The 20,344-nt window shown below is 44.7% G+C and overlaps 1 protein-coding gene across 1 annotated transcript; it reads left to right on the top strand.

The window, feature by feature from the left end:
* Positions 1–17,490: 17,490 nt before the first annotated feature.
* LOC122383605 (cyclin-dependent kinase inhibitor 1C-like) lies at positions 17,491–19,471 on the top strand. Its single transcript, XM_043370199.1, has 3 exons — positions 17,491–17,555; positions 18,169–18,239; positions 18,648–19,471. The coding sequence occupies exons 1-3, from the start codon at positions 17,544–17,546 to the stop codon at positions 18,922–18,924; spliced, it is 360 nt and encodes a 119-aa protein (XP_043226134.1). The 5' UTR covers positions 17,491–17,543; the 3' UTR covers positions 18,925–19,471.
* Positions 19,472–20,344: the final 873 nt, after the last annotated feature.

Genomic DNA, 20,344 nt, shown 5'->3' with positions numbered 1-20,344 from the left:
AGAAACTTGCAATTTGTACCCTTGACCTGACCTTGACCTTGACCTCAAACTTTAACTTAAGTACATGTTTTCAGTTGTTCGTGATGAGATCTTTCGATTGGCGTTTGATTTTTCCAAATCGGACCATTAGTTCGGGAGATAACAGGGGGGTAAAATTTACCCCCCCCCCCCCCAGCCCCGCGCGTTCGGCTGGAGACCCCAGCCCCGCGCGGGTTAACCCGGCAGTTGCTGGGGCATTTCGCCAATCGCCACCCACCGTTTGCTGGGGGGGGGGCGTGTAACGCCCCCAGCCGATAACTCGAGAACTAATAGGCGCAGCGAAACGCACGAGGCGGCAAACGAGAGACCGCGATGAGACGCTTCAGATGAATACTTTAAAGTCGAATTTTGAGGTCACAGGTCGGGTTTAGGTCAGGTCAAACACCTGAAATCGGGCTTTCAGTAGCATGAACTTCAGAACCTCGCAGTGGGGAGCGTCTCTCGTCATAAACTCTGTCAAAACGGTGCACAAGCCATCATTTAAGGCCTACAAGAGTGTCAGATCCATGTAGGGGTCAGTCAAGCATAGGTCAGGGTCAAGGTCAGGTCAACCATGCCTAGGTCAGTTAGGTAGGTATCCCCGAAAATCAAAACTTTCGCAGCCTGTGACACATGTTTTTTAGGTAATTTTGGGCGTAAAACGCGATGGTGACATTCATTTTATCATATATATACGTGATTGGTTCAAAAAGCTCAATTTAAGAAATGCATGTATCATATAATCATGGTCGTGAAGTAGTCACGAGAAATTGCCAAGATTCAGTTCAAGATTTTGGAAAATGCGGAACGATAATCAAAAATCGACGATAACCATTTGATTGTTCATGGTATTGGCAGGCTAATGGCGTTTACGGCATGTCTGTAGGTATCTTTATTTTGTGATTTTATATGATTTTTTTGAACATATGCCGTTTTTGGTCGAAAACTCAGAAATCATGATGTCACTAAAACCTTGATATCTCAAAAAAATCCGACCGATTTTTTGAAACTTTGTCACAATAAACTTCAATCAATTCCCTACAGGTAGATACCCCAGCGCGCCGTTTTTATGCTATAGCGCGCCGAAAAAAGTGGGGGCGTTTAACACCCCCCCCCAGCAACTCGCGGGTTAAAGGGACCCTCCCACCTTAAAAAAGTTTATGAATTGGCATGAAAGTGATGTCGCTCGGTTCAGAAAGAGCGAAAACGAATATCTACCAAATTTCACCGAGAAATATTCACCGGTTTTCAAGATATTAGACTTTTACTTTTGTTTACTTTTTGGGATCTCCGCTGTTCCTAGCGACTTTATTTGGAAGCAATAGTTTGGCAGCTGAAAGTGCGGCACTTGTTGCGCGCAAAGCAGCATATACCACCGCGTGCTACAAAACGTTTTAGTCAAACATTTAAAAATCGTTAGATATCTGCGCTGACGTCACACATTCAGAGGGGTAGGTATTCCTATGCATTAGCCCCTCTGAATCAAAATGCTGCAATTTTGAAATTCAATATTTCCGATTTAAGACATTTCTCGATGTTGTGAGTACCGAAACCGGTAATTGTGAGCCAGGGACCCCATTTTGGCTATCTCAGCTCAATTCTAATGTTAAGGTGGGAGGGTCCCTTTAACGGCTTTTGGGCCCGAACCGAATGATACGATACGCCTGCTTGTTTTTATCAGTGAGTCGATCAAAAATAGCTATATTGTTGCCTGTTTTGCTCTCCTGATATGATTCTGCTACTAACCGGAAACAGAAGAAGGGGGAGGTAGCGGTGAGGCTTTAGCCCCCATCCACCTTTCAAGAACGAGGTGTCAGCTGACAGCTTTTCCACGCAACCCTCACGAAGAGAAATACCCGTAGGCCACCCTAACCGGTCCAGAGGCTAGAGCCGCTCCCTCGACATTATGTCTTTTGAAAACGATCAAATAAACGTAATCAATAGGCGAGAAAGCTCACCTACATTACATGACCAAATTCGCCTCAAAATATATTGCGTCTGTAATTTAAATCAAATGCTAAATCGAAATGTGAGATATAGTGTTGATAAATTCTGGTTTGTAACGTTTGTGGACACACTTAATTTATGTTAGAATTTTATTAAAGTTCCGTAAATTTTAAGTTTGTTGACGGTGACGTTTCGATTTAGGTAGGTAACGATTTAACGTCTAACGATATCCGATTAACGATTTTATGACAATTCTATAGTACCTAACGATTTACGAAAGTTCTTTGCTATGTTTCTTTCTGAGCCTGTCTAATTTCATCAAGCTTTGAGTTGGAGTTTGACAGTCTTCGGGAACTTCCACGAGCAATCTATTACCATAAGTAGTTTGAACTTGGGTTGCAATAGTTACTTATACACCTTATTTATGAAATCATCAGACATTACGTCCGTTTAAAACATTTAAATAAATTTTTGCTTTGAGAATATCTATTGCAAAAGAAATTCGGTAAGATTTGGCTACATTTCGTGCATTCGCCATTTAACCCGTCGAGAAAAGGGCAAAACTCGAGAAAACGGCTAATAGCCGTTTTCACGACGGGCTATCCGGCGAATGCACCTGATTTGACCAAATCTGCACCTAATTTCTTTTACAGCAAATATCTTCATTCTATGAATTTATTTCAGTGTTTTAATCGATGATGCCCTCTGATAATATGTCAAAGCAGGCATATAAGCAATTAGTGCAACCCTAGCTGATAGCTGCTAAGAGACACACTGAACCTGATTTGACCAAATCTGCACCTAATCTGTACCAGATGTGCACCAAATGTGTACCAGATGGCCGTCGTGAAAACGGCTAGTATCGACTATAATAGACCGATCGATGCCAAAGACCGGCCTGAGAGGGGCACAAGCCCTAAAAATCGTATAATATCGATCCTAGAAATCGTGTTTTTATTAACCAAACATCATCAAAAGTCCTTTTGTGCTTGATGTTCACGATTTGTGTCAAAATGAGGTCTGTAACTAGTTATGGATCTGAAAAAAATAAATCAAGTATCAACACTTCGACTTTATCTAGGAGCTGTCAGTTCCCTTTAAGACTCGCCTCAGAGCATACTGAATGGGCTGGGAATGGGCTGGTATGTAAGTACCTGGCCACCTGCGTAGCTAAAGTAAATTTGTACCTATCATAAGCGTAAAAGTTGAACTTAAAAATAAATAGCGGCACATTTATCATTGACCAATAATGTAAACAATCAATTTCTGAACATAAATGGCTCTAGGCTCCAGCCCAGTAGGTGATGGAAATAAAACGTTTTCCAGTAACAGCCAACAGGCCATAAAAAGTACTTACCTACAATTTCACACAAATTACACTTAAGTGCCTGAAAAGTGAAATCTTCCAGTTTTTTCCGCTTATATGGTTATAAATGCGATCACTGTATGCAACTGCACACTGTATACACCGTAATATGCCTGCAATGTTAAGCCGCTTACTATGCAGTCTGTTCACCGGCTCAAATTCTTTAAAAAAGCCACATCACGGCACATATATTTACCTTCAGGTGAAACTGCAATGTTCAGTGATGAAGGACGTCGCCGCCGTCGACTGCTCTCCCGTCGGCCGGTACTGTCGACGCCGACGGGCTGCCCTGGTACGCGCTGGTCGCCGAATGCGCGCGGAGGCAGCTTTACACTTCGACGGGTCGGTTACAGTGTGTCGCGCGCGACGGTAACCTCAGTCGACCGGCGTGAAGGCTGGTCGCCAGGGAGACGACGTGCACTCATCTGGACACTAATTAGGCCGACACCACGGCTCCATTTGCTGACGGGAAAATGGAGTATTTGCGACGCGTTGACGCGAAACTGGAGCATCTGTGCGGTGGTATTTTTGTAACGTCCCGCGCTGCAAAAAGGCCCGAGCGTCACCCGAGAGCACTGAGGTCCATTTGCTGTTCGGACTTGAAAGCGTTGAGGGACTCCGAAAATAACTGGTTGCTATGAATCCTGAATGCCACATGCATCCATAGATATTAGATAACATTTAGAATATACCTAAGTGATGTTCTTCAATAGACAGAAGGCATGCGTAGCTACGTGACAATCCATCCTCATTTTACATTTATTAAAGACAATTGCGTCCTCGTTGACTAACGGTGCGCTAAATTCATTTTCCTCACCCTCGAGTTTTTGTGACAGTAGACAATAGGTACTGGACCTGATGTAATGTAGGTAAGCTGCGCCCATACGGTCTCAAAGGATCGGACTCACCTCAGATTCACTTCGACATGAGGGGCGTTCGGAAAATTTTCTTATAGAGTACCTGACTACGTAGTAGATGCTCAAACTCTGGCTCGAATAAAATATGTAGTTTTAAACAGGGCTCGTTTTTTACATATTTGTTCATGAACAGTTCGTGAACAATGTATGCTTGTTTGTTTATTTGATGGTTTACGAATTCTTCCACTCAAGGTCATCTGTTCAAGAAACAAGTGTCTGGTAGAACAGTTCATGAACTTTCATAAACCAGTCATCATTTCTGATATCCCTTGCATTACCTATAAATCTGAAACAGCCACATACACGGTTCCGGGACTGTTCTAGTGTGGAAAATGCACTAATCCCATATGAAGCACATAACATCGTGAAATTTACATTTCTTGCGAGATTTGACTATTACTTCTGCATTTTAGGCCCTGCGAGAAGTCATTGAGGCGTCACTATGAGGTATTTGGTGCAATCAGCGTTTTTCGTCACTGGACTGTAATCACCACGCTCCGTGTGGATTGTCCATGACGGTAATACAATACAATACTATACAACTTCCGATCGAAGTGAGCTAGCCAGTCGAGAAAGCCACCAATGGACTCAAATAGACATGCCAAATCGAATGGTATGCACATGGCTGCACGACGCACGTCAGACTAAGTTGTGACCGGAGTGGGTATTTGGTCTGACCTTGACCGGAGGTCAACACCCTAAGTTGCCCTCGCCCAAGCAAAAAAAAAAAGCATATCACTCAACGCGCCGGATCATAACGAACTCGATGGTGCCAAACTCGCGACTCTGCAACCATCCTTAATGAAATTATTTACCAGTATAACGCCTTATGGGGCGACTAACGGAGCGAGCGAGAGGGTGGGCCTTGCACGTGCGAAATTTCGAGGGGGTACCTCCAACTGACTTGTGCACGGCACCCTACTAACCGGTCTCTAGCGATGTGCCAAATTTGAGCACAATCGGCCCAGCCGTTCTCGAGATCTGGAAGCGGCACCCTGCACGTGCGCACGTGCAAAATGGGTCCCAACTGACTTGTGCACGGCACCCTACTAACTGGTCCCTAACCGTGTAACAAATTTGAGCGCCATCGGTCCAGCCGTTCTCGAGATCTGGTAACGACCCCTGCACGTGCGCACGTGCAGCAGCACCCCAACCTTAACACATGCAGATGAATTATCTGATGGAGACCTAACTGTGTACCGAGTTTCAATTCAATCGGCCCAACCGTTGTGCCGTTATTGAGGTTGCAATTTTGGGGTTCTTAAAAAATGTCCAACTTTACCACGCGCCACGTGCGGTGGTTGGCAAGAACGCATGGTGGCCATCACACCACATAACTTTTACGTCCAAGTGACATTCAGTAAAGAAGACCGCTTGTCAATCGGATGTCCCGTTCCTAAGATATTAGCTTTTGAAGAGCGTCCCCACGGCCGGCCGGCCGGCCGCTCATACTCAGAAATTTCCGTTAATCTAAGGAAAGACTCCGCTCGCTTCGCTCGCTCCGTAACCAAAGAATAATACCTTGGAGTACTTGACCTGACCTCAGAGGTCAACAGTTGACCTGAGGCATAAAAACTGGGAACCAGACGCTGCGTCTCATCTCAGAGCACGCAATTGGTTTTTCTGAAAGGCTCTAGCTCTAGCTACACCGGACCTCGCCGGACCTATTGGTTTTCTACATACGCGCCGGCCGAGAGGGGGGGGGGGACGGGTACGACCCCCCTCGCAATTTCGCCCCTGGTGGAGCTAGCGCGTCGCGGAAAAAAGCGAGCGTGTGCGGCGTTACGAGACGCAGAGATTGATACCCGATTTTAAGGTCCTAGGTCAACCGGTGACCTCTGAGGTCAGGAGGTCAAGTGCCCCAAGATACGGTTCAGTTTTTGGTGCATAACTTCGCAAAAAAACGGCCACATAGCCGCGATTTTGGCCGCATCGTGTTCGTCTCGCTGAGGCGCGTCGAATGATATACTATTGTGTGGATGAGGTCAACTTAGGGCGTTGACCTTGAGTCAAAGACAGGTCAGCGCCCCCAGGTCACGAAGCTGGTCGAAGGAGGTCATGTCGCATAGCATTCGATTCGGAAGGCCTTTCTGAGTCCATTGGTGGCTTTCCCGACATGCTATAGCTCAATTTGATCGGGAGGTATAGACGAAAAACTAATATGACCCTAATGACGTCATAAATGACGCCACGCTAGGTCAACGTTGCAAAAAGTAACGCATCAAACCTTGCAAGGAGTGCATGAAATCACGATTTTGCGTGCTTGAAATAGTTGGAATTCGTTTCGGGCGCCAGAATCGCAGTTTTCATTTTCCCCATTGACTTATAGAATACCGTAAAGTGGGGCTATTTGAGACAGTAAGGAAATGGTATAGTAAAATCGCTGTAAAATGAAAACCGTTTGGTGTTTTCCCGTCATTTTTGCTTAGGCTTATGTGGAATTGAACAGTGAATGCTCTGAATAACCTTTTTGAAAATTTCGAAAAGTTTTGAAAGAAATTTGCAATAAAATACGAAATACAGAAAAACGCACAATTTAAGTTGCTCGAAAAGGACCCCTACCTGCAGCTTAACAAAGTTGAAGTTTTAACAGCTTCGCCACTGTATCTATCGTTACTACCTTTTTGCTTATAGGCTAAGCACATTTTTCATGAAAATATTATATATTGTTAACGGTACTGCCGATTGCGTAACCCATTGTCTCAGAATCCCAATGATGCCCACCTGGTCAAACCTCAACAGATATGCCAAATAGCTGATGATAACGGTGATGCGATGCACCCGAGAAGGCTTACCGCCATCTACCTGAAGTGCATCGAACGTTCGACATAAGCAACACCGGTGAATCGGTCGTGGTCATAAACGTGCAGTGGGTTCATGATAGGTACTTTTAGCAGCAAGCATTATTTACATGTTCGTAGTGTAACATAATAACGGGGAATATTTGTTTCTGGTCCCTAAAAAGCTGTTTCTGGCACCTAATTGCTGATCAGCCCCAAAATGCTTATTCGACCCTAATATCTGAATCTGGCACCTAATTGCTTCCACACAGCCTAAAGTTGCCAGATCGTCTAGTTGAACTCCGTATTTGCTGTTTGCTGATTCAGCACCAAAACCAAAACATCCAGCACCTATTTTATTCCACGTTTGCCTACCTAATTCGCGTAATCTTCCTGACTTTATGCATCCTAACAACATGGACGTTGCATTCGGTGATGTCAAGTGCCATTTTCGCCAGTGGAGATAATGATTAATGCCATTTCTAGCCAAAAGAGAATCACTAGACAGCTATGGTGCAGCATAGCAAGACGCTCCTATACCAGCCCGCTATGTAGAGACTAGAGATTATTGCACCCTCAGCCATTTTAACGTGAAAAGTTTGGATCCGTCACTTCCAGCCAAGCTCTCAGGTCATAAACTGGAGTAAAGCAAAATGTCAACTCTGAACAGACATGCCACGCAACCGGCCCTCTTTTCAATATTATTAGCTTTCTGGCCTGCAATCATCGTCTGACTCCATCTCGATCAAACGCAGCATCCGGTTTCTACAGGGGCGTTTGACTGACCGGCCACACAATAACCAAAAACAAAATCAAGGCTTCATGCACACATATGACATAAGTAAGAAACGGATGAAAAAGGCACAACCACGGCACAACTCTGCGCGGCAAACAACGGACCATGTCCCACGCAAGATCCCGCGTTTCTTCAGCGGCCTTGAACGGAATGAAAACAGTACATTTCTTTTTTGGAGCTATTTGATGACGTCAAAAAATACAATACCCGTTTTAATGGTCAAAATCGAGACAATTACTCACAAAAATGTTTCCCTTTAAGCATTACAAATAAATACTTTTGAATATTTAAATGACATTGTTTTTTTCAAACAAATCAATATTATTTGCTTACTTAAACGTCATATACAATGCTGAGATCACTACGGGGCTGTCTTAGAGTGTAGCTGCACTGGCAACCTTTAGGCTAGACTCCAGGGGTCATTATACCAGAACAACATGATTCTACCAGCCAGTAGTTCATTTTTCTACTAGATTGGTGCTACGCTCAGCATTTAGGTGCCAGATTCAGAAAAAAAAGTAAGGCGTACCGATGAATAGGTGCCAGAAACAGCTAATTAAGGTCATTTTCCATGATTGGTGCTGGTATCCACCAAATAGGTGCTGAGGACCAATTTTGGGGCGAGTCAGCTTTTAGGTGCCAGAAATAGCTTTTCTGGGACGCAATTAAATGGCGTCCCATAATAACCCTTTAGCTCGTGACCTAACTAGTTATTCTGATGAATATGTGCTTAAAATGTGCTTCATCAGTCACTGACTCAGTCGACAATCAACAAATGTCTACCTTGGTTGACCAACAAACACCATTGAATGTTACTTAACACATGGTCGTACTGTTAGGTGAGCCTATCCAAGGACTTGATGTGGTAGGGTAACCGGCCAATTGATACAGCATGCAGCGATCGAGGGAAATTGGCATAAAATCAAAACCGTTTAACATTTTTCTGTTATTTCTTCGCATGGAGATGTACAATGGAACAAACAATCATGCAGACCATTCACTTAAATGTTTTGGGAAACCTTTTGCCTTGTTTGATTCATTACAGTGTGCTTCATAAGGTAGCGAGACTGTCTCAAATAGCCCCACCGACTTTCGGTATATCTGTTTTCACGTCACCGGGGCTATATACAAAAACTTACTTTCAAAATTTTACTGTCGATGACTTCAAAATAGTCCTTGATGATCATCCTGTCAGTTTGGTTACATCATATTATGATAGCCTTAGCATAAAATGATGCAATTTTATACCCTACCGAAATGAAGATCCTGTTTTAAATGTTATTTCAGGAGACCATGCATATTTTGACATTTCGTGGCACATTTTTTATTAGGCATGACGATTAGGCATTCAGTTGACTGATAAGTCTTAGAACTCAAGTATTTCGGTTGACAAAAGGGCTTTCTGTGTGAATAAGTTAGTTCCTAAGGATGGCATATACCTATAGGTAGTCCCATCACTGGGATGCATTAGGTGCTCTACAAAAATGTAAAAGCACTAATGGAAAAAAAATGTGTGCATCGCCCGATGCCCACACTCGGCAGTTGACGACTTCGACCAAAGGAAACACCAGGCATCGACAGAACAAACTCTGCTTATATTTATATCCTGCCCATATATGTATATTGTATATCATGCACAAGTGAGTCGAAAGCGTTCTTATGTAAATACAGATTTTGAATAGCAAACATCCGAAATGCACATTTCAAAAGGCAAATTTTATGTAGTATAGGTACAGCCCTCTGCAAACTGCGTGGTAGGTATTCTTTTTTCGACAAAACCGAGAATAACGCGGATACTATGCTATCGGGCACTCGGAAATCGTAACAGCAAGACGCGGGAGACTTCGCACCTTGGATTGGCATTACCATCGTCCTCATTTTCCATCCAGTTTGGCAACAAAACCCAAAAGTTTATATTTGCCCCAAAAACAAACTTTTGCATTTTGTTGCCACACAAGGCATCTGCTTTGTTTAGTGATAGACCCAATCGAAGAAGTTGAGCATGGTGCCTCTATTTGCAGTGAGTTCCGACCGACTGATAATATAATCTTTGAGTTATTACTGGTTTTGTCGAAAAAAGAATACCTACCACGCAGTCTGCTGAGGGCTGTACAGCCTACCGCTAGAGTAGGTAATGTGCTGCTTTACCAATCTCAACGGATGACTTTGACTGGAGATTTTTTAATACGGAGTGATAAAAAATAAGACGTTAATAGATAACGATGCAGCTGCAAGGGTGACGCTACATGTAAGCTACATTCACGAAGTTTCATTGTAGTCTGGCTAATCGTTGCTGAGCTTCAGAAGCAGAACATACCTATCGGACTGAAACCGCACATTACTTCTGCTGTGGGCTGTACAGTGTATGTACAATTTATTGTACATGCACTGCGTGACAATATCAGGCTATAGTGACTGCGATACGATGTCACAGAATGACACATGTCTGCATGCGGGAAAATGCAATTTCATTTAAAACGGACTTTTCAGTTTCCTAACTGTGGATCAGTTGCCGTAAGCACGCATAAACAATATGGATATTAGCCATGGTTCGATGGTGAGCTTTAAGCTTTCACCTCAACTTAATAATCACCACTTAACGTCAACTAATAATCACAACAAAAACCGAAAACGAAGAGGCTTTGTGTGCAAACCTACACTGCTGACGAGTAAGAAACCCTGCGAAACATGATCCCAGAGCTGATGACACGACTGTTACCAGGCAGCCGTAAAGCGGCGCAAATCTACTGAGAGCTCTCTCACTTACTTAGCTGTGACACTTCGTAACGGATCCGGCGGCAGCGTCGGTACGTTGGCTAGGTCTGACATTTCATTGACAGCATGAGTTAATTTTCCTTCCCAGTCGCGTCGTACCTGGTGTTTCCTGGACGCATCTGACGACGTTATGGGGTCTAAGGATGAGAAGGGGGCAGGGGGGGGGGGGCACGACCGAGCGCCCCGGAGCGGTGCCTCGGGACCGGTTTGAAGTCACGGCGCTGATCCGTATCGCGTCCAACTCGTTCTCACGCCCGTTTCTGACTTTTCGCCGGCTCAGCGGCGGCATTTCCTGATGGCGCCCGCGTCGTTCAATGTCGCCCAGACGCGGGGTAATGGTCCGGGTCGCGCTGAGGTGTCACGCACATCCCCCCGGCTACGGACTGCCCTGAACGCACACCGCACAGTTACTCGAACGGTATTTGACTAAAGAGGGTCGAGTGTTGGTGACATGAAGCTAATCCTTCTTTTTTATCCTCAAGATAACTCAACCCCTTTTTATCACAGTTTCTGGGGCTCCGAGATGACCATTGATACTTTATTTATTTGATGGTCTTCTCTGGTTTTCTCTGCTTTACGACTGACGCTGGGCTGTTTGATGATAGGGGAAGACCGCAAGGGAAGTAGGCCATTAGGTACTCGTTCATCAACTTCAAAGATACGCACAAAATGAATTATGTTTATTTTGGATAGATGGCTTGCGTTTTCTAGTAACTCTGTATCGAAATTTGCAGCGTTTCCAGCATCGTCAGTTTTTCTTAGTCATATCATTGTGCCTAATAAATAACTTAGATTACTTATACTTACTTATATAACTTATATACTTATGAACTTATATACTTATATAACTTATAAGATATTTATTACACTATGGCCATATTTTAATGATTTGTGCAGGCTCAGTGAAGTGATCGGTATTTAGAGGATACTAAAAATCACGTTAATTTGAATGACAGGGCAAGAAGGTAGGTTTATCAAGGTGCTTACGTACCTCGCAGAGAGCGTAGATATTTGACACCAATAAATTATGCCAAAACAATGAACCTACCTGTCATATTCGAACACCATTACCTAAATCTTCCCACTTCTTTGTATGCGTTCAGTAGCGTGAGTTTGACTCATTTTGAAATAAACAAGCTTACTTACATCGTAACTTATTTGGTAAATAACGACCAGGTAACACTTATTCGGAAAATGCGTACGGATATTTATTGTACCTATGCTCAATGCTCATGATTTATGGCTTCTGAGACGTCGCGAATTCTTTCTTTTTCGATATCATTAGCGCTGATTCAGTCAGCCGGAAATTTCCTGATTTACCCAGTGAGTAGCCGCTGCGTCGGCGAGGCGGCTGTATACTGCAGCGGTGTAACCGAGGCAAGCAACCGTCTCTTTTCCGGTGTCTTCCCACTTGATGTCGTGGGAAAGGTACCTTAATGAACGGCACCCGAGTTCGCTGATGGCTGTCCAATGTCCATTAAACCGAGGAAATTTCATTCCCGAGAAAGTGCGTAAGACTTCATTTGACCAAATGTTATTGAGATTGCGTGCCCAAGATTAATGGCTGCTCTGAAGGAAATACACGATGCCTATTGCCTATGCAAGAACGGCGTCAACGACTTCAAGAGTGAGGAGATAATGATCCAAAGGTTCTAATGCGTGAAGAGACTGAGAGAACCGACTGCCGTCGATCTGTTATACATTTCTTTCTAGGCAAAGTGAAGCACATACGTACATAGGTGAACACATTCGCTTGTTAATTACCAAAACCGGACACGTACCTGCCTACCTCGGGGAAGTTGGGTGCTTACTGCTCATAGACACTGCGTCATGTAACGGCGTACAATCTCGTTTTACCGCGAAGCTCCAGCTAATTAGGGGTGGAACGCTGATAGGGTGCACGAACCCCCTGGCTTTTAAAACCGATTGGTATGGCGAGATTAAACCGTTGGTATACCAACGCATCTTTTGCAAAGAGAAGTAGTTAAAAGGGTCCCCAGATAGCAGGGATCCGACGTAACACTCGGTGTTTCGTCGAAGTTGTTTGGTACACACAGATGTCACCAGAAACTTTCCTTATTCTTGAGACATGTTTTACATGAGGAATACTCGTGTAACCTGCTTACTCCTGCTGCTACATAACAAAATCGATAAAGAATGAATAAAATAGTTTTCAGTTTTGATGACCTTCGAATGTGTTATGCTTGTTTGAGGTAGTTAACCGCATTTCGCTTTCTGTTAGGCAGTGCATACATTTGACTTGTCATTGTTATCATTTATCCTTTTCATATATGGTTGATGGCTGTGATGAGCATTGTTAGTATTATAGTTTTAGTGATGATGAAATAGCCTTTGCTCATACTTAATCGAAAAATGACAAAAAAAATATATATATAAAGACACTGATATTTCGCCCTTGTGGCTTCTTCGATTCCTATCCTTTTCTCCTATTCCTGAACAAACAGATAATAATCTGTAAACATTTTAATGGTAATGTCAGACCATAGTCAGACACATGTTTCAATTTACTCACAGAGCTTAAGACCAAAAGATGTGCAAATTCTGATGAAGTTTTTTTTCACGAAGAATTGAATAGTGCTAATTCCATATCTGTATACAGTCTAGATATTAAAAAAAATTGCGTGGAAACGTCACCAAAAATTGAATAACTTCTACATTTTTGAACCGATTCATCTAAAAATTGGGACCTACTTCTCTATAAATTCTGTTTTTACAAGCCCAAATTTTTGGACTTAATTACGATTGAAAAAGTTGTTTATGAAAAACTGGATCAAAAGACAACATTTTCAAAAAAGCACTTTGGAAGACATGATAAAATAGCACGCAAGCTTCTTGTTACGCCTTTAGGGGAAGCGGGGGTAACACCGCCCCCCTAAGCTTTTCGCCAAAATGAGAGAATATGTGTGAAGTCTCTTGGTAGTTATTGTCTTGGTTACAATATTTAAACATTTTCTCACGTGTTTTAGGTACTTATTTTGCATGCTCCTAAAAGGTTTTCATGTATCACGACTTTTAAAAATACCTTGCATATTTGCCGCCTACAAATTGTGTGGGTAACCCCGCCACCGATGTTGATGTTAACCCAACCCATTCCTAAGAAAGCTTTTAATTGTTCAGAGATCGCGTGCGATGAGTTTCCTGTCGGTAAGTGGTAATTTTCGCAAATAATCGGTAATGGACACCTAAATAGGCATAGGTTCATCAGCTTTTTGCCAGTTTTATACAGCTGACAAGTGCTTGGTCAGGATGCATGAAAAATATAAAGTAAAAAAATCAAATAAACTGCTTATTCCCGACTTAGGAACATCTACGAATATAAAAAAGCGTCTCTTTGGGAGTTTCATCACTTATCACGCTATACGAACAGGAAACACCGCAACCTCAATCGGGGTAACACCGCCACGGGGTGGCGGTGTTCCCCAATAAGTGATCACAAGCAAAAATCGCCAGCGGCAAGAATATACTACACGGTTCAAGCAAACTTATCTTACTGCACAAAGCCGATCAATTATTTTTCGATGTAATCAAGTAAATCAAAATGAGTCTCTTCTTAAAGACATTCAAAAGGGCTCCCAACTCATCGAATTTTTATAAGAGAATGTACATTTTTCTTTAAATGCCCACATTAAGCTTCGATTACACTGAATCACCGGAACACAAATCAGAAGACGCTTACCTTCGTGCGGAAATAACGGATTTTTACACTTCACATTGCATACTTTCGCCGCCAGATGGGGTGGCGGTGTTTCCCACAGTGGCGGTGTTCCCCCCGCTTCCCCTATTGTTAGAGGATAATGTTGTTAGACTGAAGATGTTAGAGGCGTTTGAAGTTGTGTAGTTTCATGGCGCTACATGACATCACTATGACGGTCGTTCTTTTCTTCAAATATTTTTGACAGGTTTCGTTTAACCCGCGCCCTTTGGCGTTGGATAGCCCCAACAGGGAACTACCTTGTGACCTAATTTCATTGACCTTGGTCACACCGCTGACGTCACAGGTCAGGTCAAATGTCGAATTTTCACCGTTTACAGGCATTTCAAGAAATGCGTTGTAAAATCGAGTAGAATACATTTCAATGAAAATCATCGATGGAGTATTGTTCGTCAAACACATATTTTGCTATTTGAGGTCACTGATACCAGGTTAGGTCACAGAGGTTAGGTCACTGGAGGGTCACAATATGAAAATATCATGTGATGCATGTTTTATTGTCCATTTTATATGCCTAATGCAATTATGTGGGTCAGGCAGGCTTTGGGGTCAGTTTAAATGATGTTCCGGTGAAGGTCAGGTCAAGGTTCTGGTGAAGGTCAGGTCAAATTAGGTCAAATTTCAAAGTTGATATTTTGCATAAAATGGGTACAGTCGTGTACAGGTTGATGGTCCCCTACTCTTTATCCACCGGGTTCCTATGGCTCAGCATTGGCAGCAGCCGCCTGGTACCGGTAGGCTGTGCCGCATGACCCGAGAGTGAAGCGGCACAGCCTACCCACACTGTATGACACCGGCTCGGGTCGCCTGGTAGAGCGATTTGACCGAACGCTGCGTTACACCGGTTGGGGGGGGAGGGAGGGGGTTAAAGGTCAGGTGAAGGTGATGTGGGGAGGGAGGGAGCGGACCTGGGGCTGGGTGTGCGTGGTCACTTGTCGCATAGAACCGATCGTAATCCACCCTCCAAAAATTCGTTTTAGAGATATTCACAAAACCCAGGGGGGTTCAAACACCCATCTCCCAAGTGGGGTGCGGAAGGATAGGTAAGGGTCCATACGGTCTCCTCATGCATTGCAGCAAAGAAAGAAAACAGACCTGTCACCAAATAATCTTACTGAAAAATGGACTAATCACATAGCCTCGGACACAGAAATAAACACCCAGCACGCGAAGCGTCTCGAACCGGGCCTCCCACTACCGGTCAGTTTGACAGTCTAGCACTCCTACGCTGAGCTACACCGGATGGTGGCCACGGCCGGGGTAAAGTCTGGCCGGGCGGTCGGCGGGGCCGGGAGGTCGGCAGCAAAGTCAATGAATGTTTTTGTGGTTTCGGGTGCCGGTCGCTCTAGCTTGGTGGAATGATGATGGATCATTGGCAAAACTTTCAACGTGGAGTCCCGGTTCGAGCCTCATCGGGGCTCCGGCTACTTTTCCGAGTTAGGATCTGTTTTGATTTTAGTGGTTGCGAGCCATTTATACGGTTTTATATCTACATGTCGATTGTCGATTGATTGATTGATTCATTCATTCGTTCATTTAATACATGTCGACATTTAGCATACGAATCGACATCCAGGATCAATCCGATCAATCTACCATTTTCATAAGCGTATTGCCTAAATAGGTATCATGCATATATGTGGCACAAGACCTATGGTTGCCTCTATACCATGCCAAATCACGTTTTGCACAATGCACAAGTAAATTATATTCGCTGGGTCTTCCGTGCATTGTGCTTAGCAAAAACAGGAATGCAATTGTTAAGCGACGCAAAATGTGCAATGCAGCAATTGACCACACACACCCGCCCAGCCCCCATGGTCCACCAACACGCCCCACACCACTCGCCAGCCCACGCCAACCACCGAGACGAGCCCCTCCCCCCGCGCTAGTCTGACGCGACAGCTGGTCTACAAAGCGCTCCACCCGGCGACCCGAGCCGATGTCAAACAGCGTGGGTAGACTGTGCCGCTTCACTCTCGGGTCATGCGGCACAGCCTACCGGTACCAGGCGGCTGCTGCCAATGCTGAGCCATAGGAACCCGGTGGATAAAGAGTAGGGGACCATCAACCTGTACACGACTGTACCTATATCGATTTGATGCAGCTCGTCACGGGGAGTTCAATTGAATGGTGGTCTTTGTATTGCGCTACATGCTTTAGAATCGCCAAAAATTGAGTTAAAAAATATGACGTCATCAATTTTGAGCAGCTTTTCCGCCATAACTTGGCAAAAAAGAGGTATCGATCTAAAAATTGGTATGTAGATAGAAGAGCGCAGGGACTATCACATGTACTCCAGTTTTTCGAAATTCAAAAACTTTTGGGATTTTTTTTTTTTGCGTTTTCTGAAAAATCAACTTTTTTTAATTTTTGGGGGTCAAAATCCCAAAAGTTTGAAAATCCGAGATGGCAGTTTTGTAGCACCGTCTTTTCTCTACATGATCATATAAAGAACTTTGAAATTGCTTAGCAACTGTAGCTTTTGTGAGCGTTTGAAGATTCCATGTGTTTTGTTCATTTTCGCTCGAACATCACCTCAGTTTGACCTGAAAATAACTCCTGACCTAAGGTGACTTAAGACTTGGAATTTTGTAGATGCCCGGTAAGGTACTGAAAGTTTGGCGGCGCTGCGCGCCGCCGTTTTCAATTGCTATTTAAAAAAAACCACAGGGGGGGGGGACAAATTGCCCCCCAGTGGGGCGAGGGTTAAATAAATGACATGTAAAAATTGATTGTGATTAGGTACTGAACGTTTCGCGTCGCTCACATAGCGCGCTTAGAAGTCATTGGCGAAAAACTGGGGGTGGGAGATTCCATCCCCCCCCCCCCAGCGGCAGCAGGCTTATATCTATGCAAGGCACTACCATTGAGGGGATGTTACAATCTTGATAAATCCTCAACACAAGTAATTCACGACAAATGGCGACCAGTAATAATGCTGACAATACCTGTCAATAAAATGCTCGTCCGTTCATGTTCGATGGGCCGAACTCCCTCGTCATATACCGTGGGACTGGCGACGGAAAACCGACTCGGTGCATCCGGCCAGTGGACGGTGCTGGGAAGGATGGGTCGGGGGAGGGGGAGGGGGGGGGGGGGTCGCACCATTTACCGGCACCTATAAAGGCGTCCCGGTGCCGACAATCGTCAGTCCGTCTTTGGCGTGCAGGTGCGGTCCGTCACCCCAACCACAGCCGTCGGTCTCACCATGAAGCTGCTGGTAAGAGAAGACATCCGGGAACGTCCGTCATGTGGAAGAAAGTGCTAGAAACTAGAAAGCCCCCAAATTTTATTTTCATTTTTAAGTAGTTCCGTTTTAATTATAAGGGAAATATTGATTCAATTCGATGAAATAATAGATGTATTTTAAAGCATTGCGAAAACTTTTCATTTGTAAATTTATATACGCTTAACATAGGTAGGTATAGGTACGCTTTGGTATAGGTATAGACAAGCTGGTGATGGGTAATTAATTGAACAACGGGCTGACTAAGCAGCCAGCAATGGAACTACGTAGAACTGCGTAGACAGCCGAAGCTCAAGCTGTCAGTATCGACGTTGCACACCTAATAATTCACCTTATGTAGGTAAAATAGTTCTCGTAAACATTGTCGAGTCATCCACTTATCCAAATTGATGAGTCGAATACCTATAATGCCATTAGGTTATTGAGCTTCACACTTCAACCGTTTTCTTGCGTTCTGGTAAGTCTGTGATCTACACACAAAGTTTCCAGCTGTGTGTACCAGCCCCACTGAATGTCTCAAGGCTCCGCGTTATGTTGACCCGTTGCCCCCTCTCCCTCTCTAACTCTCTCCCCGCTCTCTCTCCAGTCTACGCTGGTCGTGGTGGCGGCGGCAGCCGGCTGTGCCTCTGCCTTTTACGGGCCCACACTCCCGTCTGGGTGAGTCCAATTATACCAGTTCGACTGTATAAAACAGCGGCGACCGAGCCGTGTGCTCAGCTCAAAGAACATGCTAAGGAAACCGTATGAGTCTCTGGACTGTGGTTTTGCAGCAAACAATTACCGCGCAAGCACTCAGCAAAATAGGAAATGTGTAGGTAATTTAAATTTCATAACTAGGTATAGAAATGTGCGTTCCCGTGGGTAAGTTGCATTCAGACGAAATCCATATTATCCTGAGTTGAAGCCATTGAGTGGCGCCTTCACGGACTCGCCATAACGCCTTTGATCGGCGAAGAAGAGAATGGCTTCTCCTCCGCAGCCTCCATCCCTCTGTGCCGGACTGTGGTTGCGTCAGTCCCTCAGACGGTTGTCGTTGAGCTAACGCATTGCCGTTGTCGTTTTCAGGCCGATCGACACGTACGTGCACGAGCGGCCGTACGCGGCGCCGTACCCGGAGCCGTACCCCGTGGTCCAGAACGTGCCCGTGGAGCGCTTCGTCCACCGCACGCTGGTCAAGAACGTGCCGCACCCGGTGCCAGTGGTGGACCCGGTGCCCGTGCCGGTGCCCGTGCCGCGCGTGCGCCCCGTGCCCGTGCCGGTGCCGGTGCCGCGTGTGCGTCCGGTGCCCGTGCAGAGCAACCACTTCCACTACCGGCAGCTGAACGTGCCCCTGCCGTACTAAGCACAGCTCTGGGGGTGGGCTCTAGAGCAGTGACAGGAGCAGCATCCACAGCAAGTTAGCAGCAGGCAGCGACAGCGGCCACTGACGCAGCAGCAGGCGACTATCCCGGGGCGACAGCGCCGAGCGAACCAGAACACGTGACACCAAACATGTTCGAGTGATGGAGTCCCTCCTTTCAGCGAGCATGCTGCCGTCGGACATATGATGCCTGATTTACCTGTGAAAATACCGGAGAAGCATCTGACACATCATCCGATGTTTTCTCATAGGCGCTGTGGATCTTGTCATTTAAGTGCAAACTCAATGCATTTTAACTCTTTGAACCTTGTGTTTATAATTGGTAGCTATCTCGCACTTGAATAAGTCTCTCACCTGAAAAGCCAGGGCGGCCTAGAGTCACGTGCAAAACACCATCGGTACATACCAGACCAGCGCACTGTAGCGCGCTGGTCTTGCACCTATGTAATGACGTCGCCAAAAAGTCATTCCGTATTTATATGCAGTATGCGAGTGACGTGCGAATACATATATCAATCAATGTTTTAAATCGTGTTTGCCCCTGAACAGTAGGTATATCGTAAACCGTGTTTACGCGTTTTTTTTTTGACATGGGTAATCGGGAGAATCCTGAAGTTTAACCCTCGCCCGCACATGGGGGGGGGGTGGTTGCCACCCCCCCAGGCAGTCTTTCTGCTCTGCACTCAACATTTTTAGAGCTAGAACGCTGATTTTTCGTATAGCTGCTCGTCTATCCTTTCTTGATGTCCACTAAAAATTTCAAGTTTCTGTGATTTTTGGTTTCGGAGATATGACATTGTTTTTCAGGTCATGTCATGACCCAAATGGCCAATTCTCAACATCTTGCGTTTGCCATGGGCCTTGTGAGCTTTTGACACCCTGATTTCGGCCTTTTTTGCCAGTCTTACCTCCCACCTATCATGGAACATGTTGTTCGACGATGTACAGGGTTCAAGGTCAGGGTCAAGGTCAACCTAGGTCATCTAAGATAATTGCGTTTTAGGCAAGCTGAATTTACTTTTTGTGAAGTTTTTTGACTGCATTTTTGGTAAAAGCTTCTCAGATCATGATTTCATGTGATATGGACCCAAAAACAATCGGTGCACACATCAGTATACACACAGACACACACAGACATACAAACACATATAATTGACCTTGACCTAACTTGACCTGAAATGACCTCAGCAGCAAAATTCTGGTCGGATAGTGTGACAAAGAGGTTCTAGCTGGCTTGGCACCAGAAAACAGCATCGTCATCGGTATTTGCTAAGCAGCGTACTTGATATCCAACGGTTACCCAAAACAGCAACATTTTTTAGTTTGACCTGACCTGGAAGGTCAATGACTGACCTGAGAAGGTAAAACTGGGTATCATTGGATTCGTCTCTTCCCAAAGAAT

The sequence above is a fragment of the Amphibalanus amphitrite genome, unplaced genomic scaffold, assembly GCF_019059575.1.
Source record: "Amphibalanus amphitrite isolate SeventyFive unplaced genomic scaffold, NRLGWU_Aamphi_draft 000168F_arrow, whole genome shotgun sequence".
NCBI lineage: Eukaryota > Metazoa > Arthropoda > Thecostraca > Balanomorpha > Balanidae > Amphibalanus > Amphibalanus amphitrite.
Note: the sequence above shows the minus strand (reverse complement) of the source record. Positions and strands in the feature narration are given on the sequence as shown.